Source organism: Emys orbicularis, chromosome 8 (assembly GCF_028017835.1).
Source record: "Emys orbicularis isolate rEmyOrb1 chromosome 8, rEmyOrb1.hap1, whole genome shotgun sequence".
Lineage (NCBI taxonomy): Eukaryota > Metazoa > Chordata > Testudines > Emydidae > Emys > Emys orbicularis.
The window spans coordinates 93,374,891-93,401,406 of NC_088690.1; the positions used below are offsets into that span (position 1 = coordinate 93,374,891).

Sequence of the window (26,516 nt, forward strand, 5' to 3'; positions counted from 1 at the left end):
GAGATTCTCTAATGAAAGGTGTTGTATGGTGGGGAAGTTGTTATGCTGTTCATCCTAATCTATGTGTTTGTGGGTTAACAGGAAACGGACAGTTGTGCCATTATGTCACTTACAATGGCTGACTCAAATGGATGTTGACATCTTTAACGTGGATCTCCCCTCTTCCCCACCTCCCTGAGAACTGCATTTCCTTCCTTTGTAGGACTGTGTGTTTTGTACACCTCTCGGCTTAGCAATGAGACTAAAATGAGACGGACGGTGACCTTTTAAATGAGGAAGTGACCAGAACGTAGGCACAGCAGGAAACTACAAATGACAGAGCAATAACATATGTCCAACTTATTTTGCATTAGAGAATTTGCTGTCCCACTTTTCATTCCTTATCAAGAATTGAGAAGATGACATTACATTGTATAAATATTGATTCTTCCATCCACAGACAGAGGAAGCCGATTGTTGAGCAGCCTTTGCAGGGGACTGTACTGCTGGGAGCTCATCAGGTGGACAAGGAAAACAATGGGTAGGCTCAGATAGTGTGTCTGAGACACTGAGCAGCCCTGCAGAGGCCTATGAGGGTCATCACCTAGGAAAGATGGAAAATCTTTTGAGATGACCCCTCTCTTCACAACGTTTAAATCCCAGCAAGGCTAACTGTCGTCTATTGGACCTGAGAGAACAATGCAAAGTGGGAACACACTGGCAGCAGGGTTTCCTTTCTCAAACTGTTGGGGTGAGACAGAGACTGTGGTGCCTGGGAGCAGACAATGTATCAGAAGAAAGGCAGCAGAAGAGGTTGGATTCCTGTGAAGCCACTTTGGGAGGGCTTGGACAGAGACTGAGGTTCAGAAGGATTAAACATGTCTCCTTTTGTGACTGAAGGATCATAGGCATCTGGACACCTGCAAGTGCAGAAGTGTTTAATGTTACTGACCAGGGACCCTGGAAAAAATAATTCTCTTTTTGTTGGAGAAACAAAGCTGTTGTATCCCAAATGTCAGTTCTAAAGGCTCCAATTTGGGGAGTGGCTCGTTTTTTATCTGGGTGAAATCCTTGAGTGATAACGAACTGCTCTGTTACTGTCCCCTCTATCCGCATGTGCAGTTTGCACGGTCTGCAGGCTTGCCAAAGAATCCCTGAAACCTTCCGGCGCAAGTTTGTAAGCAAACGGCATGAGGGAGTGAGGAGCCCAGCAACATCTCCTAGGAATCTGAAGTATTTCTAGAAGCAAATCAAATTGTTTCTGACTGGGGTCACGGTTTATGCCGCGTAAGGAAGCTCTCTCACTCTTTCCCCTGAAATCGTGACTGCGAGCACTTGGGGTGGGAGCGGTGTGTCTTCCCCCCTCCTGCCCTTGTGCCCTCACTTGCCCCTTTCATACACCTCAGGAGTAGTCCCTAAGCAAAGCCAATTAAAAAAACACAACCCCTGCCCTGCCACCAGAAGCAGCTGTGAAGCAGCAGTGCTTGCCTGCTGCTCCTCTGGTTTTGGGAGGGACTCGAACCATCCTTGGAGGCTACAGTGCGGCCCTAAAGGCAGCCACCTCTTTAGAATCCATATCTGCAATACTCCCCCTGCCCAGCTTCGTGATTGTATTGTTTCTGTGACTGTCTGAGCCAAGCCGTGGTGCAGGAATCTCTCATTCCCATTGCCTGCCCTCCAGAAGGGTAGCTGTATGCACGGTGGCATAATACCTTGGGCCGACTCCTTTTCTTTTGCTGGAGTCTCTAGCCCTCCAGCAAGGGCTGCTAGTCACTGTGTCACAAACTGCACATATTATTTCCCACTTCACATCAGTGTTGACTGCTTAAATAACACTGCTCTACAGCCAAAATGCTTCTGAAATAAATGTAGTCAAACTTTACTAATTCTGGGTCACTGAGAACGAAAATGATGCTCAAAATTGTTGATTGGCTCTAGTTTTCAAGATATGCTATTGGGTCAGTATATACGACCCTTGACTTGGGAGTGGCGGAGGATAAGTGAGTTATAAAGGGAAGGGATCTCAATTTAAACCAGAAATGACTAAAATACATTTTTGACTGGATCTATGAATAAATCTATGACTGGGTTTGGACAGTACTTGCTTTTTAGGCAAAACAATGAATGATGCAATATTGCGTCATACATGATATGAATTGCATCATGTTATTCCTAGAAGTCATGGATGATGCAATCATAACGAAGCTTACATCACTCTGCTGAACAAATTGCCCTATATCAGCTCTAGAAATCATACAGTGTCGTGCTCTCTTATTTGTCAGTGTTTGATTTTGCAAAGGGACACATTTCTGTTTAGCCAAAGTGAGCAGAGATGCCTCGTACTTATGTGAACAGTGCAGATAACTTCTGCTATGTTTGTGGTGAAGTGACTTTTGCATCACAAAAGCGCAGTATAACCATTATGGTTAAGAAAGCCTATCGCCTTTATTTTGGCTGCAAAATTGGAGATCAGGACAAGAGGTGGGCCCCACACATATGCTGCAACACTTGTGCAACAAATCTTCGCCAGTGGTTGAAGAGGAGAAGGAAATCTATGCCTTTTGCAGTGCCAATGATTTGGAGAGAGCCAACAGATCATACCAGCAATTGTTACTTCTGCATGGTGCCTCCAGTTGGGAAAGGTGTGTCAAAGAAGAAAAAGTGGACTGTGCATTATCCAAACATTCCATCAGCTATACACCCAGTACCCCACGGAGAAGGACTGCCGGTTCCTGATGCACCAGAATCATTCTCACTTGAGTCAGACGAGGAAGAGGAAGAGGATGAAACTTCTGGTCCTGAACCATCAATGTCACAGGACCCACATTTTCTCCCATCCTCCTCCTCTGAACCACACCTCATAACACAAGGTGAACTGAATGACCTTGTCAGGGATTTGGAACTACCCAAGAGTAAGGCAGAGCTGTTGGGCTCCAGACTACAGCAGTGGAATGTCCTGGCAGGTGATGTTAGGGTTTCCATGTTCCGTGACCGTCAAAAGGATCTTGTCCCATTCTTCTTCATGGAAGGTGATCTTGTAGCCTGCAACAACATCGATGGTGTGATGGCAGCCCTCAACATCGTTCACGATCCAGATGAGTAGAGACTGTTCATTGATTCATCGAAGACGAGTCTTAAAGCTGTTTTACTGCGTAATGGCAATGTTTTGCCATCAAGTCCAGTTGGTCATGCAGTCCATATGAAGGAAACCTATGACAACATGAAACAACTTTTGAGGTGCATAAACTATGACCAACATCAGTGGCAGCTTTGTGGCGATTTGAAGGTTGTTGCTCTCTTGCTTGGTCTGCAGACTGGATACACAAAGTACTGCTGTTTTCTCTGCAAATGGGATAGTCGTGCAAGAGATTCCCACTACATCAAGAAAGATTGGCCACTCCGACAGTCATTGGAGCCTGGGAGGAAAAGTGTTCAGCATCCACCACTTGTTGAATCAAGGAAGATTTTGTTACCACCCTTACACATCAAGCTGGGTCTGATGAAGAACTTTGTCAAGGCCATTGACAAAACACAAGCAGCTTTCAAGTACCTCCGTGGAAAATTTCCAAGGTTAAGTGAAGCTAAGATAAAGGAAGGTGTCTTTGTTGGTCCTCAGATTCGTGAACTTCTTCGAGATGATGCATTTGACCATGCACTGCGTGGCAAGGAAAAGATGGCCTGGAAAGCCTTCCAGTTAGTGGCAATACATTTTCTCGGAAACAACAAGGCAGACAACTACAGGTTGTTGGTGGAAAACCTCCTCAAGGCATACAAAAGCCTTGGTTGCAACATGTCACTAAAGATACATTTTTTGCACTCTCATCTAGATTTTTTTCCACCGAACTGCGGAGCAGTGAGTGACGAGCACGGCGAGCGATTTCACCGGGACATTGCAACAATGGAGAAACGCTATCAGGGCAAATGGAGCCCATCAATGCTTGCAGACTATTGCTGGACAGTGACAAGAGATGCTCCTTTTAATGAATACAAGAGACAAGCCAAGAAGCGCCGAGTAGACACTGAATAGGACTAAACTATGTACAGAATAGTTTTTTGCCTTTTGTTTCATAATAAATTTTATTTATATAACCCTTTTGCTGATTTTTAAAGTGTTACATAAACAGGACAGGTGAAATATTATCATGTAAAGCAACCATAAACACATGAAAAGACCTAGGTTTACAATTTATGATTAAAACTCTACTATCTACACAATATACATAGACATAAAATGTAAAAACTTAAATATCTTAGAAACAGTAGCCAATCAGTTGTTTTAATTGTCATATTTGAATTCAGCACATCAAAATACATAACAAATAGCACATTTTATCTCTGAAGCAGACGACTTCTCAAAAATTGTAGACCAGTGTAATGGGAAAAAACCCATGAGACTCTTAATTCCCCTTCTTGGCCTTAGGGGGAGGGATGGCAGCTGGACAGCAAGTGCCTTAAATAAAGGGGCATAATACAGAAATCTGCCAGTTCCATGAAGACCCTAGTAGTGGCTCAGGGGGAGTTCATAGAAGGAGTGACCTTGACACGGGAGCTCTGCTTTAGCTGCATGTTTCCAGTTTGTCTTCTGGGAGTGAAACTTCCAGTTCAGTGAAGGGGGATGACATTTTCTTTGAGGCCTTCCCCTAGCAAGCTAAGCCCATAGCTCATTATTAGGCGTGCAGCTGTGACCTGGTGGATGGAGCATGGGATGGGGAGTGAGGAGTCCTAGATTCTGTTCCTGACTCTGTCACTGGCTTTGCACCCTTGGGCAAATTGCCATACTTCTCTGCCCCAGGTATCCCATTTGTAAAATGGGAGTGATTCTACTGCTTACTTCCCTTTGTAAAGAGCTTTGAGAGCTACAATGAAAAAGCATTATGTAAGCACAAATTATATCATGTGAACTATTCCAGTACCCTATTATAATTTACCTTGGAGAGAATTAAGAGTTAATCATGTATGAAGCTGCGTTTGACTTCCTTGCTGGGTCATAACCTGAAAATGCCCAATAAAAATTAAAAATATTGATGTCCTTGGAGTATACCACAGCTCTTTGAAGTGATCAATGAATTTTTGAACTTGATACACATTCCATTTCTAGCTCGGGCATGGAAGCGTCTTTTCATTGGTAACGTTAAACTGTCCAAAGCAGTGACGGGGTGTGGCCCAAATCTCAGACAGCAGAGAAGAGCTGGGAGAAAGCCGGACACTATTATGAAACAGACTGACTGACTGGTAGACTGGGATCCTGCTGGAAGTACTTATGGGGTGTAGAAAGCTGCAACATTTCTGTTAGGATTAATGCCTCTTTTGGCTGAGGTCACTCCTGGAAGCCGTGTCGCAGGTATGACTTAATTTTTGGCACTACATAATCTCTCAATAATAAATACCTTCTGTCAGGAAGGGGAGCTCCCAGCCAAGAAGCTCCTAACCAGGTCACAAATGAGCAAACTTGCCCTTCCCTCTGTGTCATTTTTATTAATCACGTGAAATATGTGTGAGGTAACTATTACCAACAGCTTGTCAGGCCAGTTAACAGAGAGGAGATGGTAGCAATGTGGAGCTGAACACCAACACTGTTTTGGTTTCAATCAAACACCCATCACATTCACTGATCTGGTGATCATTATCTTCTCAACCAAACTTGTTACCTGTTTCCCTATAGGCAAACCCATCTCTCTCTGCACTCCCTACTGGATAAATGTCATGCCATTCACCAGCTAGAAGCTCATGGTCCAGAGATGGGCCCTCAGAGCAAAAGCACTTTGACTCCTCTTTTAGCACCCTTCGTCTGTACTGTCTGTTAGCTCCTCTGGCCTGGGACCTTTTTTCGTTTTGTTTGTCAAAAGGGCTTAGCACACTTTTGAGCACTAGATGAAAAACAATGTGGCGTTCTCACTGCTGAAGATAGTAAAGCATATCTGCAAAAAGTAGACTATTATCATATATATTACATACTGGCAGATACAGCCACTAATGTGCTTATCTGGTCTGGCTGGATAGCACAGAGATCGAAAAGATCTTCTAGGTCAGTGGTTCCCAACCTTTCAGTGTGGGCGGGCACCGGATGACTAGCCGCCAAAATGCCGCCGAGGAGCGCAGCCGCCGGACAAGCAGCCGCCGAAATGCCGCCGACAAGCGGCAACGCCAAGAAGCGTCGCTGCCGAAATGCCGCCGAGAAGCAGCGTCATCAAGAGGCGTCGCCGCTGAGAAGCAGCAGCATTTCAGCGGCGACGCTTCTTGACGTTGCCGCTTTTCGGCGGCTGCTTGTCTGGCGGCAGCGCTCCTCGGCGGCAGGGCGCATTAGGCAGGCATACATAGATGCCCACGGGCACCGCGTTGGGGACCACAGTCCTAGGTAATCTTATCCATCTCTTTGGTCCAGTGCAGGATTTCCCCTACAATATTTTCTCCAGAGCTTTATCTGGACTAGTTTTTAAATCTCCCAAGCAAATGGGCTTCCAACTGTGTCTGCAGTGTATTTGCCATATTTTAAGTGTTCAAAATAAGCATAAATGGTGGAACTAACAAGATTTGTGCCAACCCTAAATGTTCCATTGTTTTCTTGTATTCCTTCTCCCAGTCTGAGTCTGTGTTTCCTCATCTTACATGTGAGGTGCCTGGTGCTATAATATACTACCACCACACACAGAAAACTGTTCCAGAGTTTATTGGATCTCGCTATCCAGGAATCTTTCCCCTGATATTTTCTAGCCTAAATGCTCTTCATCTCAATTTCATGCCATTGTTTTGAATTTCTATGCAAAGTTCCAAGTGAGTCACCAGGGGAAGGAGATGTAATTGGAGGGCTGGGAGAGGGGCACACCAGCCAAAAAGGAAGGGTCGAAAGTTAGGAATCATATGAATCAGAGAAACCTAAAACACCTCTCCCCTCCAGCAAGGAGCTCAAACAGCTTTCCAGCACAGGCAGGGTTAATCTCAGGTGAGGAGACTAATCCTAAATGTCCCATCTCACAAACTGCCCCTGCTTCTGCCACCCAATGTGGGTGGCAAAAATTGATTGTGATCAGCTGCACAAATGGGCCTTTCTAAGGCTGTCTCTACACTGCCACTTTCAGCGCTAAAACGTTAGTTATTCAGGGGTGTGAAAAAACACACCCCTGAGCGTTAAAAGTTTTAGTGCTGAAAAGCGCCAGTATAGACAGCGCTTTATCGCCGGGAGCTGTGCTGCTGGCAATAAAGCTACCACCGCTCGTTCGGGGTGGGTTTTTTTTTTATCGCCGGGAGAGCTCTCCCCCGGCGATAAAGCGTGACTACACTGCCTACGTCACAGTGCTTCCACGGCCACGCTGTAACATGGGCAGTGTAGACGTACCCTTATGGGATAGGTGGCAGTCTCCTTTCTCTAAAACCATTTCTGATGTATCAGATTATATGTTGTAGCTATGTCAGTCCCAGGTTATTTGAGAGACAAGGTAGGTGAGGTAATATCTTTTATTGACTGCAGAGGTGTTAACAGACCACTCTACCTTGAATGGTCTCTTACAATATGTGCTAACTACTTATGCTAAACAATCTGTTACACCTTGCATTTTGCTGTGAAGACTAAGGCCTTGTCTACACTACATAGTTTTGTCAACAAATATTATGTCGACACTCAAAAAGCGCTATAATAATCGGTATTGCATGTTCACACTCACTCCCTCTGTAGGCAGAGTGCATCCACAGTTGGGGCACTATCATTGACAGTGTGAGCAATGCACTGTGGGTACCTTTCCCACAGTCCAACTCGACACCTTCTGCCACTAGGTCTTGTGGGAAAGCGGAGTGGATCGCGGTGCATCTAGGGACCGGGCTTAATGTCCCATGATGCATTGTTTTCTGTCCCAGCATTCCATGGGCTTCTGGCTTTCTTTCGTGGCATTTTTCAACAGCCCTTATTTACTGTTCACCCCGCCATCTCTGTGTGAAGGGATGGCTCCCGCACTGCTCTCCTATGCTCTGATAACTGTCGTGAAGACATTGCAGATGGCAGTACAGTTAATCACAAAGTTCCTAACTGAAGAAGACTCCCAGTTGCCTGACGTGCTGTGTGATATGGATAGGACCAACTTCAGATTGCTTTTGGCATTCACGGAAGAGCTGCAGACGGTGGACTGTCGCTTTTGGGTTCGGGAAACAAGCACTGAATGGTAGGATTGTATCGTCATGCAGGTCTGGGATGATGAGCAGTGGCTACAGAACTTTCGGATGTGGAAAGCCACCTTCATGGAACTGTGTGCGGAGCTCGCCCTAGAACTGCGGCGCAAAGACACTGGAATGAGAGCTGCCCTATCGGTGGAGAAGTGCATGGCAATAGCTGTGTGGAAGCTGGTGACTCCAGACCTCTACCGGTTGGTTGCGAAACAATTTGGAGTGGGGAAGTCGACAGTTGAGGCTGCGTTAATGCAAGTGTGCAGGGCAATTAATCGCGTGTTCCAATTTTGCCACCAGACCACCTTGCGATGGAGTACATCAATAGGAAGGGGTACTTCACCATGGTGTTGCAGGTGCTTGTGGATGACTGTGGGCATTTCACTGACGTCAACACAGGGTGGTCCAGGAGGGTGCATGACGCACTCATCTTCAGGAACACCGGCCTGCACAGAAAGCTACAAGTGGTGACTTTCTTTCCAAATCAGAAGATTACAATGTGGGATGTTGAAATGCCCATAGTGATCCTGGGAGACCCGGCGTACCCCTTATAGTCCTGGCTCATGAAACCTTACACCAGAAACCTGGACAGCAGTAAGGAGCGGTTCAACAACAGGCTGAGTAGGTGCTGGATGACTGTGGAATGTGCCTTTGGCAGATTAAAAGTGCGCTGGCAATGCCTTTATGGAAGGTTAGACCTCAGTGAAGATAATATTCCCATGGTCATAGCCGTGTGATGTATGTTGCATAATCTTTGTGAAGCTAATGGTAAAAGGTTTGCTCAGAGGTGGAGTATTGAGGCAGATGGCTCAGCTGCTGATTTTGAGCAGCCAGATACCAGGGCTATCAGAGGGGCCCAGAGGGGGGCAATTCGAATCAGGGAGGCTTTGAGGCAACACTTTGAAAATGAGAACCAGTAATGTATATCTCTGTGATTGGTGCTGCAATGTTACATTACATGTAGTTTTCCTAAGAAGCAATGGTGAAATTTGGGGCCTTACATTCCAATAAGCAAATGATTAAACTGCCTGTGTATGTATTGGTAGTGTCTGCTATCTCAATCTGTAGGAAACAAACAAAGATGAGTTACCATTCAAAAACTTTACTTTTATTGCACAAGAAACAGCGCACACACACACACACACACGCACGCACGCTTGGTGGGAAAGGAGGAACCAGGGAAGCGCAGACCTTCAGATCTGTGTGTAGGTCTAGCTATCATTATGAAAGTTGTCCGAGGGGATGGAGTGAAGGGGAAACCGAGAAGTCCCAGAAAGTGGATAGGACTGTGCTGGCGGAGTTTGGGGGGAAGGCACGGAAAAGAGTTCTGATTGTGCTGCAGGGGAGGACAGGCACGCATGTGCTCAGTCTGCAGCATTATTAAGGACTTCAGCATCTGCGTTTGCTCCTCCATAACTAATCATCCACTCAGTAGTGTCCTTAACAAACTCCTGATTTTCTTTTCTGTCCTGCCTTTCGGCTTCCCTCCACTCCTTGCGTTCCCTTTTCTCTGCATTGGAGAAGTGCAGTACTTCCCGGAACATGTCTTCTTTGCTCAGTCTTGGGTGCTTTTCTTATCTGGTGGAGACATTCGGCCGGTGTGTGGGGGGTGTTCCTCAAGGCCACATCTGCCAAAGCACAAGGAACAATGCACAGAAGCATGATTAAGTTCACGCACAGCATTGAAACATTTCAGTAAAATACACCTCTGGTAACATAATCACTTTCTCACTGACCCTTGGCAAGCAAACATCTCGACGAACACCCAAAGCATGGTGAGTGTTGGCTAGAGAGGTGGAGGGGAAGCGCTCTACATGAGGAAAAGAGCACCCTTCAAGGGTTGCATTGCAGCCAACTAGGGAAAAAATTCTAAAATTCTCCCACACTTTTCCACAGGCGGGGGTCATTGTAGCAGATATCTCACTCCTGAGGGTAAGCAGGGAAGAAAGGACACATGTACTACATGCTTGTGGCTTCCATCCTGGTCCCTGTGCTGCTTGCCTGTGTGCCACTTTGGTCCCTGCACAAGTGATTGCCGAATGGCGCGGGAAAGTTCCCTACAATGGGGGAAGGAACAAAGCAGCTCGGCCAAGGAACCTTCGGCAGAGGATTGCCAAGGACCTCCAGGAAACTTTTTCCTAGAGATCTCTCTGGAGGATTCCCGTGTGCATCAACACCCCTGTTCCGCCATACTGATTACCTGCACAGGGGAATGTCCAGCACACAGAAATACAGCCAGCCTTGTACACTTCTATACCCTGAATTCAGCTCTGCACTACACAAACCACAGCCACTTACCAGGCGCCTCCTCTCCTGCTTCTTGCTCACGGGAGAGCAACTGCTGAGACTGCCTAGACACCTCCGGAGTGGTGAACAGTTCCTGGCTGCCTGCCCCACCGGGTGACCCACTGGGAGCTCCACATCGTCGTCTAACTCCACCTCTTTATCAATGACTTTGTCCTCTGGGTTAGGTCCTCTTTCCCTACCCTCAGTCACGCCGAAATATCCACGGGGCTCTTGGCAGTAGAGATGGGGTCACCACAGAGGATAGCGTCCAGCTCCTTGTAGAGCCAGCGGGTCTTGGGTGCAGCACCGGAGCGACAGTTTGCCTCCTTCACCTTATGGTACGCCTGCCTCATCTCCTTTCTCTTTGCTCTGTACTGCAGCGTGTCCCGACCATAGCTCTTTTCGCACAAGCCTCAAGAAATCTGCCCATAGGTATCCCAATTCCTACGGCTCAAGCGCAGCTGTGACTGCACAAATTCCTCTCCCCAGATACTGAGCAAATCCAACAGCTCAGCCATGGTCCAAGCGGGAGAGCGTTTGTTGCAGTAAGCCACCATGGTCACCTGGGAAGATGCAATGAGACCTCTCCACGTCAAGCCTACAGGAAATGGAATTTCAAAAATTCCCGAGGCTTCTAATGGGGAGGGGTGGATGGTTGTTTACCTGGCTGCAGGGCAGAGGAGTTCAAACTGTTGACCAGAGCGGTCAGGATGGGCATTGTGGGACACCCCCTGGAGGCCAATTAAATCGATAAAATCGAGCGTGGTGTCTACACTGGCACTTTGTCGACAAAAAATTTGTGCAAAAAGCTTTATCTCTCTCATCGGGGTGGTTTTATTTTGTCTCCAAAACCGAGCACTTTTGCCGCCAAAGGTCACATCGCAGTGTGTATGCGTTCACTGTTTTGTTGACAAAAGCTGCCTTTTGTCAACAAAACTCTGTAGTGTAGACAAGGCCTCAGAGGAGTTCTATGTGGCTCGAAAGCTTGTCTCTCTCACCAACAAATGTTGGTCTAATAAAAGATATTACCTCACCTCCTTGACTCTCCAATAATATCTTTTATTGGACTAACTTATGTTGGTGAGAGAGACAAGCTTTTGAGCCCCACACAGCTCTTTTTCAGAACATCTTACATCCAACATATCCTGGGACAGACATGGCTACAACTTTGTATATTTCAGATTATAGGCTTCCTTTTTCCTAAGGGGGGTAGGAGCCCCATAATGCAGAGGACTAGTGCCTTTCACCTCTAGAAAGAGCAGTCTTGTTTCATGTCACTAGTGGAAACCCCTTTTGGGGGAAGTCTATAACTTTTTTTTTTTAATTAGAGAAAGTGAGTTGACTTTATTTCCTACTGGAGTGAGTGAGGTGTGGGGAAAGCCCCTCTGTCCTGCAATTGCTATGCGCAAGTTATAGAGTCAGGTTGCTAGTGTCTATACCCATCTGATTTCATATCTCCTCTGGAAAGGCTTTCTTCTCACTTAATTTCCGAGCCTTTTTAGCACCTGTCACACAAACTAACCCTAACTTTCCCTCCCTGTGCAAATTCCCCTACTGAACAGTAGCTGTGTGTGTGAGTTACAAAGTGAAATCATCTGTGCTCATCTCCCTGCAGAGTTAACGAGCTCTACGTAGACGACCCGGACAAAGAAAGCGGAGGTAAAATAGAAGTGAATCTGAATATCAGCTTACCGAACCTGCACTGTGAATGTAAGTGTCTCCGTTCAGGCCTAGATTTCTTGCTGTATTTCTAGAGGTGGCTACTCAAAGCTCTAAGTTTACTCATTTAACGTGAGATCTGAGAGCAATCCCCACCCTGTATTTTGGTGAAATGTTGTTGCCCTTTTCTCCTAGGGAAGAAATAAAAACTCTACCTTGTCCAGTGTATTGTTCTTCCCTTTCTGGGTAGTATGACTGTAGAGAGAGGCATTAGAGAGAGGCTTTTCTATAGTGTGTTGTCCTCTCTATAGGGAATCAGTTGTACCCATGTTTACACAATCCAGGTGCCCATGTTTATACAATCCAGGTGTGAGAGGGAGGTCAGATTTCTGGAGTGGCTGAGTCTCTGTAAATACCCTAGTACTTCACATTCTAAGCCAAGTCATCTTTTTCTTGCGATCCTACCTAGCAATGGAATATGACTCTGTCCTCCTTCAGTTCTGACTAGTGACCCACCTCCCTTAGTGAGATCTGACTAAATCTGGTTTCCTCTTTCACTGTCTGCTCTTTTGTGTCTGGGAGTAAGAAACCTTTGAGTTCTAATCACAGCTGTCTGACTCAGATGTCACATTTGGCCTTAGGTGATTTGCCAAACTTCTCTGCCTCACTTTCTCAATCTGAAAAATGGGAATTAGGCCTATCTCCCAAGGGTGTAATGTCCTAAATTATTAATCATAAAATATTCTGAAGCTGAAAAGCTCTTTGGTAATTATTCCATCACTGCTGATGGGCAGCAATGATGTTTATTTTAACAGGTGAATTTACTTGAACGATTCTGTCAAATGCCAGGAAAAAGTTGTTTGTGCCCCACAAAGAATTGTGCACACCTGTTCCTATTCGTAACTTTCTTTGTGTTTATCTTTCCTTTCCCCCCCTCCCAACCGGGTAGTGGTTGGACTGGACATTCAGGATGAAATGGGAAGGCACGAAGTTGGCCATATTGACAACTCAATGAAAGTACCTCTCAATAATGGGGATGGCTGCAGGTTTGAGGGCCACTTCAGCATCAACAAGGTGAGTGTGAATGACACCTGTTGTGGGTGTAGGGTGGTTCGGGAGCAGCTGGCAAGCCCCATATGCAAAGCACTCATGAAAGCCCACATCTGAATGGCTCTGCAGTTACTGTGGTTTCAAATCAGGACGTGAGCTCAGCTCCCTGGTGCTGCAGTATAGTACTAGGAGGAGAGGCTGCACAGTTAGACCAATAGAAGTATTAAATCAAGCGCCCATATACCCTTGTCTAGAACGACATTCCAGGTGTCACCTCTTGAATAGCAGAAAATAGGCCTGTGTTGTGGCCAACAGCCCCTTTCATTAAAACAGGCTCTAATGTCTTAGGTTGTGTATGAGCTATTGGGGAATGCAGAATGGCTGCTGTGTTTGCCCTCCATAATCATAGAATATCAGGGTTGGACGGGACGTCAGAAGGTCATCTAGTCCAACCCCCTGCTCAAAGCAGGACCAATCCCCAGACAGATTTTTACCCCAGTTCCCTAAATGGCCCCCTCAAGGATTGAACTCACAACCCTGGATTTAGCAGGCCAGTGCTCAAACCACTGAGCTATCCCTCCACAGCACCTCCAGTACATGGCTCACTGCTGTACAAAGAGCTCTGGCACATTTTGATCCAAACTCTCTCCTAGTCCAAGAACTGCAGAGTGATTGGAATGTTCCCCCTTTGGGGATGCCAGCTTGACAGAAATGGCTTTGTGTTTAGATGGGGTGGCATGAACACACATGTGCGTCCATGCGCGCACACCTATGTGCTGTATAGAAATGGAGCTCTGGCATGCTCTGAGGGAATGAATATACAGGCCTAGGGAGGTTCCTCTCTGGGATGGGTGTGTCCAGAATTGGTTACTCTTGCTATGTAATGCTGCAGATGACTAAATGGGGTGTGGGGATTGGGAGGGTGTGGCTCACTGGCAGCTTTATTCATGCCTTGTCATGTACCACAGAGGCAGCCAAATCCTGCTTCCTTCTCCCCCTCCCAGATCATGTTAAATCACATCTAAAAATAACAGGCAGAACCCCTTGTTTACACTGTGGCATGAAAATGATTTAGACTTGCTTGTTCCTTGAAGCGTAGTCTTTTTTCCCCCCTCTCTCTCCCATTGAGCAGCCAGCGAGACTGATGACTGACTAGATACTAAGCTGGGATGGGGCTCGGTGCAGTTTCATCTTTTTGTTCTGAAAGTCTGAGAGCTCCCTGAAGTGTAGGGCTAAGGTAGTTAACTCCTGTCTGGTACGTGTAATGTGTCTGCTTTCTGGCACAGGTCAGAGCCAGGAGGCTTGCTCTATGTTCTTCTTTCACAAAGTAGGAATAGGGTGATCTGCCTGACTCTCTCTCTCATTTTTGTTTTTATTATTTGGGTAATACATCAGTCTTGGGGGTGGTCTTTGGCAGCAGGGGTCAAACCCAGGAGCTCTGGCTCTAAAAGCATGAACCTCTATTGCCTGAGCTAAAAGATCCCAGTCTGTTAGCAAAAAGGCTGTATGGACTTATGAACCTCTTGGATTCAGCCACTAGAAGCGGACAAGCTATGCTGTGTAAGCATGGGTTAATTTGCATTATGGTAGGGTCTAGAGGCCACAGTCGGGGATTTAGGTCTCATGTTCGACACTGTACACACACAGAATGAAGGCATGATCTTACAATCGCAGGCTCTGATCCTGCAAGCAGCTAAGCCTCTCTGAACTCTGTGTATGTGACTAGTCCTGTTGACTTCAGTGGGACAGCTTGTGTGTGTAAAGTTAAGCACATGCTTAACTGTTTGCTCCATAGGAGCCTAACAAGTGTATGATAGCATATAGCTAGACAGCCAGTGAGTACAAGTGAATGGGAGGGAGCGCAGAGAGCAGCAGTGAACATTGTACTGTTTTACAATGCATCAGTTGTTGCTAGGTGTTGCCAACCACATCAGCACTCAAGATCCTCTTGTTCTGACACCAGTCCTTTGCCCTGAGCTGCCAAGGAAGATTTACCTGGCCCTTCCAGAGCAGCGGTTGCATTGACTCTGTTGAAAGGCTTCATGGTGCAGTTCTGGTAATCACATTCTGAAGTATCTTTGAATTCCAGAGTGATCCAATCAAAAATGACATGAGAGCGGCTGCTTTACATTGTCATGGCAACTGAAGCCCTTAGGTGAAATCCGTGTATGCAGAAGTTACTGTTCTTCGAGTACTTGCTCATGTCCATTCCATATTAGGTGTGTGTGCTCACCACATGCACCGGTACCGGAAGTTTTTCCCCTTAGCAGTATCCATAGGGGACCGACTCTGGCGACCTCTGGAGTGGCACCCGCATGGCGCGGTATAAGGGGTGCGGCCAGCTCTCCCCACCCTCAGTTCCTTCTTGCCGTCAGTGACGGTGCTGGAACTTCTGCTGCTTCGGCTAGCTTTTGCTTAGTTCAGTGTGTCTCACAAATGTTTCTTTGTAAAATAGTTGTATATAGTTTAGTATTTACCCTTAGTATTAGTTCTAGTTAGTTGGTCCCAGATGGGACTCAGCCTAGGGACGGGGCATGCCCCGATCCCCAGGCTGTAAACCATGTGATCGTTGTAAGCGGCCTATGCCCATCAGCGACCCACACGTTAGCTGTTTAAGGTGTCTTGGAGAAGGATACATAAGTGATAAGTGTCGCATCTGTAAGTCGTTCAAACTCAGAACGAAAAATGAGAGAGACATCCGTCTCAGGGCATTCCTGATGGAGTCGGCGCTGACCCCGGCACCGGAGCAGAGGTCCAACTCGGCTCCGAGCAACGCAGTGTCGGTACGGAGTGCCCCTCTGGTGCCGTCTACGAGCCAGCACCGATTCCCCTCCCCAGCCCCAGCCAAGAAGCCCAAGAGGTCCACGAGGGGAAGATCTCCCACTTCCCATAAGGAAAAGGAGAGGGCTGGAGGAGAGCCAAGATCCATGCTGGGTGGCTCAACATCTCTGTGAGGGAGTCGGTCCCCAGCTCATGTCGAGCGGTCAAGCCCCTCCTGTACTATGCCTGCCACACCGGACAGTGACCAGGGCCTCTGTCAACTCAAAGTTCTGTCAATGCCCGAGGCCCTGCAGGCAGCGCAGGAGATTCTGATGCTACCGGTGCCACCCACACCAGCTCTGGTGGTACCCAAACCCAGGGGTAAGCCTGCCTTGGGACCGTTCCAAGTGTCCCTGCCTCAGCAGCACCGCTCCCCATCATGGGGGACATCCCGCCAGCGCTCGCCCCCATGCCTTGGACTTTGGGAGGCAGGCTCAGAGAAGCCCTCTTCGGTCTCTGGACCCTGGGCACCGACAGCAGGATTTGAGGTGCAGCTTGCAGGCGCAGACCTGCAGAGGCACGCGCCCCCCCAACGTGAGTGTCGAGACCGACCCGTTGGGTCTCCAATGCCTCGGCACCAGTCCTGCGACCGATCGGCGGAATGGGGTCACCAGTCACCTGCTCGACGGCACCCGTCGCTGAGATGCGAATCCCCTCAATCGGGGAGATGCTATTGACGACCAGCCCACTCAGACTCCCGGTCCCACTTAGATCCTGGTACAGCTCAAGCAGCGTGAGGCATAGATCAGCGGTCTACTGACACAGATTCACCGAACGCCGAAGATCCCCGGGGTCCCACGGGAGGAACGTCTCCCGACTGCAGGTCAGCGTCGAGGCACAGCGGCCAGCACTGCGGTGAGGCGGGCCGCTGAGCCAGCCGCTCATGGTCATTCCGCAGCGTCCATTCTGCTTATGACTCCAGTGCTGATCAGGAGTCCCTGGTAGCAGGACAGGCCCCGGCACCAGTGGTACCGTCAGCCTCGTTGGCACCGCAACCGACCCTGTGACCTCCGGACCAATGGCCGGCAGCATGGTAACCTTGGAATCCATGGGGGTTCACCCAGCCTTCCCAGGCCGCCTGATCAGTGGCGGGGGCCTCAGATAGGCCATCGGCCGCAGCATCCCGCCCTCCTCTGGAGGTGGAGGCCCCACAGGGGAAGACACCCTCCCCCCCCCAGGCCCATGAGGAACTAGGGGAGCAGCCAGTTGGACCACCAGGAGATGCAGATCCCTCGGCGCTGGCTTCGTCCTCATCACCAGACGAAGTGATTACGGGTCCCCCTCACCCAGTTCTGCAAGATAACGCCAAGGCTCATCAGGAACTTTTTGAAGAGGGTCGCCTCTAACCTGGGGCTCCAGGCAGAGGAACTTGAGGAGCGGTCGGACTCATTGTTCAATGTCCTTTGCTCCACAGCACCCACTTGTGGCTTTACCCCTACACAAGGGGGTATCGAAAATAATTAATACCCTATGGTAAACCCCCTCCTCCCTGCCATCCATCTGAAAAAGGGCTGAGCGCAAATACTTTGTGCCAGCTAAAGGCTATGAGTATCTCTATACTCACCCGGCCCCAAACTCCCTCGTAGTTGAGGCCGTTAACCAGAGGGAGAGGCAGGGTCAACCCAGGACTACGCCCAAGAATAAAGACTCAAAGTGACTGGATCTGTTTGGGCGAAAAATATATTCATCTTCCAGCCTTCAGTTGAGAGTGGCCAACCACCAAGCCTTCCTTGGCTGCTATGACTACAATATGTGGCAGTCTATGGACAAATTCGAGGTCTCGCTGCCCAAAGGGTCCAAGAAGGAATTCTGGGCAACCCTTGAAGAGGGCATGGCTGCAGCAAGAGTGGCCCTCCAAGCAGCCTCGGACGCAGCAGACTCTGTGGCTCGCACCATGGCCTCGGCCATCTCTATGCGAAGGGCATCCTGGCTGCTCCTCTCGGGTCTGTCAAGGGAGGCTCAGCAATCGATGCAGGACCTCCCCTTCGACGGCCAGGCTCTGTTTGCAGAACAGACGGACAGTAAACTGCATGGCCTTAAGGACTCCTGCACTGCCCTGAAAACTCTGGGGCTGTACGTTCCCGGTCTAGCCCGTAAGTGGTTCAAACTACAACAATCTCAAGGCCAAGGGAGTCAAACCCGCCAGGAGCCCCCACATAAGAAGAGTTGAGGCTACAAGCGCCGCCCGAGCCACCCACCTCCTCCCTCTGCCCAGTCAGGCTCGACCCGCAATAAGCAGGGGGGCAAGCGAGCATTTTGAGGGTGCACTCGAGGGCGACCTACCAGACTTTACCCCGGATCTGTCTGCCCCGCTGTTCTCCAACCGCCTTTCTTTTTTCCTCCCCACATGGACAGCTATAACTTCAGACCTCTGGGTTCTCAATACTGTGGCGGAGGGTTATACCCTACAGTTTACTTCCCCCACCCCCTTCCCCGTACTCTTCAGGGACCCTTCTCATGAGAGTCTCCTCGCGCAGGAGGTAAAGGGGTTGATACAATTGGGTGCGGTGGAAGAAGTTCCTCTCGAGTACAGGAACAAGGGGTTCTATTCCTGGTACTTCTTAATCCCAAAGACCCAGGGCAGTCTGCGGCCCATCCTGGACCTGAGGGACCTCAACAAGTATCTAAAGAAGCTAAAGTTCCGCATGGTCTCCTTGGCTTCTATCATCCCCTCCCTGGATCCGAGAGACTGGTATGCCGCCCTCGACTTGAAGGACGCATACTTCCACATAGCGATCTTTCAAGGTCACAGAGGCTTCCTCCGGTTTATGGTGGGGCCCCACTACTACCAGTTTATGGTCCTCCCGTTCGGCCTGGCAACAGCACCCACAGTGTTTACCAAGTGCATGTCAGTGGTGGCTGCTTACCTACGGCCTCGGGGTATCCAGAGCTACCCGTGTTTTGACGACTGGCTAGTCAAGGGCAACTCCAGGTCTCAGGTCCACCAGGATGTTGCGGTGCTGCAAGCTACGTGCCACTCCCTGGGCCTACTGGTGAACAACAAAAAGTCTACGTTAGTTCTGATGCAAAGGATAGAGTTAATCAGAGCAGCGCTCGACTTTACCTGCGCCAGAGCATTCCTGCCGCTAGAAAGGTTCCAGACATTGACGGACCTCATCGCAGAGGTCTCCGCATTCCCCCTGACTACGGCCAGGGTTTGTGTGCACCTGCCGGGTCAGATGGCAGCTTGCACATACGTTGTCCGTCATGCCAGGTTCCAGATGTGGCCCCTGCAGCAATGGCTGGCGATGATCTATTCCCAGTCCAGAGATCACCTCGACAAAGTCGTTACCATTCCCCCGACAGTACTTGTCTCACTGCGATCATACGACTGTCCTAGAGGAGGTTCCGTTCGACACCTCCCATCACACCATTGATTTGGTATCAGATGCCTCGGACTTCGGCTGGGGTGCGCACCTGGGCGACCGCCAGACTCAGGGTATGTGGTCCCCGGAGGAGATGACATTACACATAAACGTCAAAGAATTCAGGGTGGTCCGCTTGGCATGCGGAGTTTTCCTACCTCACCTGCCGGGCAAGGTGGTGAGAGTCCTGAAGGACAATACGGCCTCTATATTCTATATCAACAGGCAAGGGGGAGCATGTTCGTTGACTCTCTTCCAAGAGGCACTCCATCTTTGAGACTTCTGCATCAGCCACGAAATCCATCTGGAAGCTTGTCACCTCCCTGGTGTCAAGAACACGCTAGTGGATCACCTCAACAGGGCCTTCTCCTCTCACCATGAGTGGTCACTCTACTTGGAGGGAGCTGGCATGATCTTCCAGAGGTGGGGGACTCCCCGAGTGGACCTGTTCGCCATCAGGCTAAACAGGAAATGCCACCAGTTTTGTTCGCGGCAAGGACTCCCTCTCCGATGTCTTCCTCCTGTCATGGTCAGGGAGCCTGATGTATGCATTCCATCCGATTCCTCTCATCAGCAGGTTCCTGGCAAAGATCAAGAGAGACAAGGCACAGGTTATCATGATTGCCCCGGCATGGCCTCGCCAGCATAGGTTCGGCACGCTCATGAACCTGGCAGTGGCCCCTCCCTGGCCCCTGCCCAACTGACCAGACCTGCTGTCGCAGGACCATGGTCAGCTCCTGCACCCCAACTTCATGTCCCTCCGCCTCTCGGTGTGGATGTTGCCTGTCTCAACCCAGAGGAGTGGACCTGCTCGGATGAGGTCCAACAGGTTCTCCTGGGAAGCAGGAAGCCCTCAACCACACTGACTTACCTGGCCAAGTGGACGAGGTTTTCCCGCTGGGCGTCCAAGTGTGGCATCTCTCCCTCACGTTCTTCCATACAGTCTGTCTTGGACTTCCTGCTTCATCTGAGGAACCAAGGCCTGGCACACACTTCCATTAGAGTGCATCTCGCGGCCATCTCTGCTTTTCACCCACCGATCCAGGCCAGACAGTGTTTTCTCATGACATGACGATCAGATTCTTGAGAGGCCTCGAGAGACTCTTCCCACAGGTACGTACTCCTGTCCCACAGTGGGGTCTTAACTTGGTCCTCTCTAGGCTCACCGGCTCGCCCTTTGAGCTGCTGGGTTCCTGCTCCCTTTCCCACCTGTCATGGAAGGCTGCGTTCCTGGTTGGCAAGACGGGTCTCTGAAATTAAAGCCTTGACCTCGGGACCTCCGTACACGGTCTTCAACAAAGATAAGGTTCAGTTGCAGCCCTTCCCAGCCTTCCTGCTTCCCACCTTCCATATGAACCAGTACATCTTCCTCCCAGTGTTCTTTCCCAAACCGCACAAGACTAGTAAGGAGAGGTGTCTTCACGCGCTGGACATCCGAAGGGCCTTGGCTTTCTCCTTAGAACGCACCAAGCCTTTCCGAAAATTGACTCAACTCTTCATTGCTACAGCGGATAGGATGAAGGGTCACCCGGTGTCCTTGCAGATGATTTCCAATTGGATCACCTCATGCATAAGGACCTGTTACGACCTGGCGGGGGTTCTGCCGCTGCCGATTGTCAGAGCCCACTCGATGAGAGCGCAGGCGTCTTCGGCGGCCTTCCTGGCACACATCCCTATTCAGGACATCTGTAGAGCTGCAACATGGTCCTCTGTCCATACGTTCACGGCTCATTATGCCATCACTCAGCAGGCCAGGGACGACACTTGCTTCGGCAGAGTGGTGTTGCAATCTGCATGTCCGTGAACTCCTACCCATCTCCAGGGGTACTGCTTTGGAGTCACCTAATATGGAATGGACATGAGCAAGAACTCGAAGAAAAGACAGTTACCTGTTCCGTAACTGGTGTTCTTCGAGATGTGTTGCTCACGTCCATTCCACAACCCGCCCTCCTTCCCCACTGTCAGAGTTTCCGGCAAGAAGGAACTGAGGGTGGGAGGACCTGGCGGTGCCCCTTATATGGCACCATACAGGCGCCACTCCAGAGGGCGTCAGAGCCGGTCCCCTACAAATACTGCTGAGGGAAAAACTTCCGGCACCGGTGCATGTGGCGAGCAAACACACATAATATGGAATGGACATGAGCAACACATCTCGAAGAACACCAGTTATGGAAAAGGTAACTGTCTTTTTCCCTAAATTAACAAAATAAGCCTGTTCTTGAAGGGGCTGGAAGCTGAAAATCTGACCAGTTTGTATGTACATGGTCTTGTATTTTGGGATGTAAGTTGATCTCCCCTCTATGTGCAGCATTACCTCGCAGGCCAGGTGCATTATGGGCTTTCAAACCTTCTCTGAAACATCAAGTATTGGCCGCTGCTAGAGTAGATGGGTCTATGATCTTATCCTTGTGGTCCTATTTTATGTTGCGATACCTAGTAATGCCTAGGGAAATAAAATAGAGAGTCATGTGTTTCTTTTGTGTTTTTTTTTTTTTTTAAATGATTGGCTGACTGCAGGTTCCAGGTAACTTTCATGTGTCAACACACAGTGCCACTGCACAGCCTCAGAATCCTGACATGACGCACATCATCCACAAACTCTCATTTGGGGATAAGTTACAGGTGAGTCCTTCCTCCAGGCCACCTTGCTGTCTTCAGGGGCAGAGGAACCAGTCTTCTTCTTTTTACTACATTTTGAAGCATTTTACAGAAGGGCTGAGTGTGGTGGGGAAGGGCAGGGAGGAGCTGTATTCTCATTCACAATAGAGAACTTCAAACTTCTGTGGCGGTGTTTCATCTATAGATCTCACAGTGCTTTTGAAAAGATGGAAAGTAGCCCTATCCTTGCTGTACAGATGGTGATGGGAAATGGAGGCACAAAAAGGTTGTTATGTCACGGGCATCACTAGGAATAGAACCTAGGAATCCTGACTCCAGATTCCCTGCTACAGCACTTGGCAAGTTGCTTTGAATATTCATTTTGCACATGTAGCTTCAGTTAGTGGCTTTGTGGAGACTAGGCATGTACATCAAGGGACTACAATACCACAGGAGTGGTAGTTGAGAGCATATGGTACTGCAACAAATTCTAGCCCCATATCACCCTTCCTTCCGCTATGCTTCTAAGGGAGATCAAAGATTAGAAAGTGAGACATCTAGCAACTTTCCCCCTTCTCATAGGACAAATTGAGCAGTTGTTCAAAGCTGCCAGCCTACAGCTGTGGAGAAGGTGAATGTGTGCATTTGCCCTATGGCTAGGGTTTCACCTGGTATGCTGTATGTTATTACATCATTCCTGACTTCTTAATGGAGACAACTCTCAGCCCTGCACCTCTGTAACTTGCTTCCAGAAAGCTGAGTTCATAGGGATACAAAGGTGCGTGCACACACCTATTCCATGATTTACCCCCCAACATGGCTTAAACAGAGCCTCTCTGTAATCCTGGTTCCTCAATACAGACATTTCATTACGCTGCTCCCTGTTCCACACATGCCTGCTTACTCCAAAATCTTTGTAATGCTAATGAGTCTGAAGCATTGCTTTGTAGTCTCTATTTCATTCTGCTCCTGCTTCCTTTAGGACATGTCTTGTGTTGGAGCATTGAAATATTAGCATATTGATTAGTTGGTTTCATGTTTGTAAAGCACTTTGAAAAATATGAAAAATAAATCGTAACTTTAGTAGACATGGTGGTTCACTATAAGAGGTAAGCGCTAATAGGGACTGCTGCTGACTGCATGGGAAACGTGTCCTATACAGGAATGTTATACGTCTTTGGAGAGTGTTAGCATGAATGTGGTGGGAAGGCTGGGCAATGGGAGGGCTTTGAGCATGGAGTGGATCAGGCAGAAGATGTCTGATTGCAGACGTTGTGTCCCCCAGCATAGAAGTATGTAGCACATCATATAGTCTGCCACTCTCCCAGACGTATCTGGCTATTGGTGTGTGCCATTAGAAGTTGATTCAGAAATCTCATGCCTCTAAATAACACATGCTGTTCAGTCACCTCTATCTCTTCATGCATGTGTGCGCACGTGCTGTTGGCACAGTAAGCAAAACCATGAGCTAAAGGGCATGTGACATGGGAGGAGATGTTCGCTACTCTGCTTCTAGCTAGACTGAGCAAGTACTGGTGAGAGCCACTGAGGGTACGTCTAAGCTGCAGCCGGAGTGTGCTTCTCAGAGCAGGCACATAGATGCACTAGTTCTGCTTGAGCTAGTGTGCTAAAAATAGCGGTGTAGCCACGGTAGCATGAACGGCAGCTCAGGCTAGCCAACCATGCACAAGCTCACCTGACCTCCTGGGTATGTACTTGGGTGGCTAGCCTGAGTCACCACCACAGCCACCCTGTTTTTTCAGCATCCTAGCTGAAGCAGAGCTAGTGCGTCTGCACTGTGGGAAGCATACTCCCAGCTACAGCAAAAGACGTATCCAGAGTGATTTCCTGAGGGGGGGGGTGTGGATTATTTTAATGTGGTCTGGATATAGGTGAGCTTTCTTTGTTCAATGTTTATTTTTGGTTTCACCTGCCTCTATCTTAGGGTATCTGCTGATCTAATAATGGGTTGAAGGGCTTGCCTGATTCCTTTGTTCCTTACTGTGTCATGGCCTGAAATGTGGGTTTTTCATAAACTCCAATTGCAAAAACTTCCCAGTTTATCCCTCAAGGGATCTCCCCACCTCCTTTTGCTGACAGACTAGGAGAATATTTATCCCCTCTCTCCAATAGTGAAAAGCCCACTGGAGTCTCAGAGGCTGTGCTACTTTAGGCTTCATTAACCTTTTCTACACTTCATCTCTGTAGTTCCTGCATTTGAAGTGCAGAGCTCAAAATGGGGTGGGGTGTTCTCTCCAGTATACTGGATGACAGCATGCTCTAGTTGTTAGAGCATGGGACTGGTGTTCAGTAGATCAGTGTCTAGTCACTTACCTGTATCATACAGATGTTTTGTGACCTTGGGTAAATCATTTAACAACTCTGTGCTTCGGTTTCCCTGTCTGCAAAATGGGGATATCTCCTGCCACCAGTGACCATATTGGAGGGTGGCTGGGAAATGATGGGGGTACTCCTCCAAGCTGTGCCCACAAAATAAGCTCTGTCCACATGAGCCACCAAAATGAGACGCCGCTCACTGACAATATGATTGCGGGATCCTGGGGCTTAGCTTCCTGCCCAATTTGGGATGTGCATCGCGGGGGTGGAACCTTCCAGGCACCCCCTACTTGTGGCACAAAAATGAGACATCGCTCTCAGTAAACTGTGCAGGGCTGGGATCCTTGCTCTTCTTGTTTACAGAGAAGAATGAAATAATTTAAAGGGTTTTTTTTGCATTGTAACTATGCCCTCTTGAACCCTCGCCTCGCAGGACATTATACCTAAAGCTTGTGGGGTTTTGACATTGGAAAAACTTGGGGAATGTTTTCCAGACACTGGACGTTTGCCCCCAAAGTCTGTTTGTGCCTTGACTGTGTGCTGTTGTGCATGGCCTCCTAGGCCTTGTCTGCACTAGGCAAACTTACAAAAAGTATCCCACCAGTTTTAGCACTGTTTCAGCTGAACTGTCATCAAAACAGATGACCACCAGAGTTCAGACAAGGATCTAGCAACCCATTTTTACTAATATTTTAGCTAACCCTTCTGAAAGCAAGTCTAATTGAAATAGTGGTTTAAAGACTGGTCTGGCTGCTGGAACCTTGTCTAAACTACGTTTCCTATTGGTTTTAATAGTGGCTCAAGCTGAATTGGTGGGAAACTTTTTGTAAATTTCCCTAGTGTAGACCAGGCCAAAGTACCAAGTGGATCAGAAGCAGGTGATATGCTACCCACTAAGATCAAGGACATTGGGGAACTTTTATATGTATAATGTGTCAGAACTATTATTGAGTGACAAATCTTGCCCTGGCCTTAACCTGGTAGTTTAAATTTAACTCTGATGTCTTGTGTGTACCTCAGGAAGGGTTGGATGGTTCATGGAGTTATGTAATGCACAGACAATCCTCTGAAATAGATGTTTAGCTGAGCTCATCCCTTCTGAACTAGTTTTGAAGTACCACAGCTGCCTGTAAATATGCTGAGCTAAACCAGCATTCCATACACACATCCATGCTCCTATGCCTGCTAATCACACTTCCAGCTGCCTTGATTTTCCACCTCTTCAAGGTATTATGACATTGAAAACCACCAGGCATTCTGCTGGCATGTTGCAGAGGTGGGGCTTGATTGCACTGGTTCGTCGCTTGTAGTGCAGCCTGCAGCTCATGTAAATCAAGCATGTATGCTCCCTCACTGACATATGCTCCCTCTTTGGGTTATGTAGAGATCACTGTTATTAGGCAGACTCTTGTCCTGAGCTGCCCCCAAAGTATCCCCTAATATGAGGACACGTCTGCTTGACCATTAATTCCTTTGTGGAGTCACTTCAATGTGTGGCTCCTTTTGGAGAAGGGAGGTATTCCGAGTTGTCTTCAAAAAGTACCTGATTCTGCCAGGATTAACTATTCAGCTATTAACGTGCTCTACCCTCTGAGCTGAAGCTTCAGGCTTCATTTTCCCTGCCAGGACTTGTACTGGATGTTGATGCTGAAAGAGTGGTTGGAAGAGCTGCTGTGTCATAACAGGTGCCATCTTTCAGATGAGACCTTAATGCCCCTTCTGCCTGTCTCAAAGGGCTTTCCTAGTAGAAGTTTGACTCCTATTGCATGTATCAAGAAGAGCTGGGGTTAGCCCTGTTGCCAAGTCAAATATTCTCCCTCTCTAGATAAACTTATGTCCAAGGATGTGTGAGCTATAGCACAGAATGCTATCTGCCTGCCTAGTTACTACACTGCTACTATCCAACTCAGCACTGTGTAAGCCTTTTGAGATACCAGCAGTCTGGAAGGTATTATAGAAAACCCATTTGTGCTTCCAGTTATATTTGTCACCTGCATGTTACCTGTTCCGTCAGTTCAATTTGATGAAAAACAAGGAATTTGTCTTGCTAGAATTTTCTTTCCTAGGATATTCCATCTTGCTGTGGAATAGTGATCAGGGAAACATGCCGTAGGACCAGGTGAATGTGTCCTATGCAGTCAAGTGCTTACAGCTGTTGGAAGGATGGTGGGCAATGCAAATTGGTGCAGTGACTTGTTAATGCAGTGAAAGCTAGAAAGACACAACTCTTCCTCCAAACAAAACTGCTTATCTGTTGTCTGTCAGTAATTT

General features: G+C 48.3%; 1 protein-coding gene across 1 annotated transcript in view; it reads left to right on the top strand.

The window, feature by feature from the left end:
• Positions 1 to 26,516, top strand: part of ERGIC1 (endoplasmic reticulum-golgi intermediate compartment 1) — a 109,908-nt gene that overhangs the window by 64,044 nt on the left and 19,348 nt on the right. Inside the window, exons 4-6 of the mRNA XM_065410023.1 lie at positions 12,032 to 12,126; positions 13,025 to 13,149; positions 21,828 to 21,932. Of these exons, the coding sequence (XP_065266095.1) occupies positions 12,032 to 12,126; positions 13,025 to 13,149; positions 21,828 to 21,932 (325 nt within the window). The remainder of the gene's footprint in view (positions 1 to 12,031; positions 12,127 to 13,024; positions 13,150 to 21,827; positions 21,933 to 26,516) is intronic.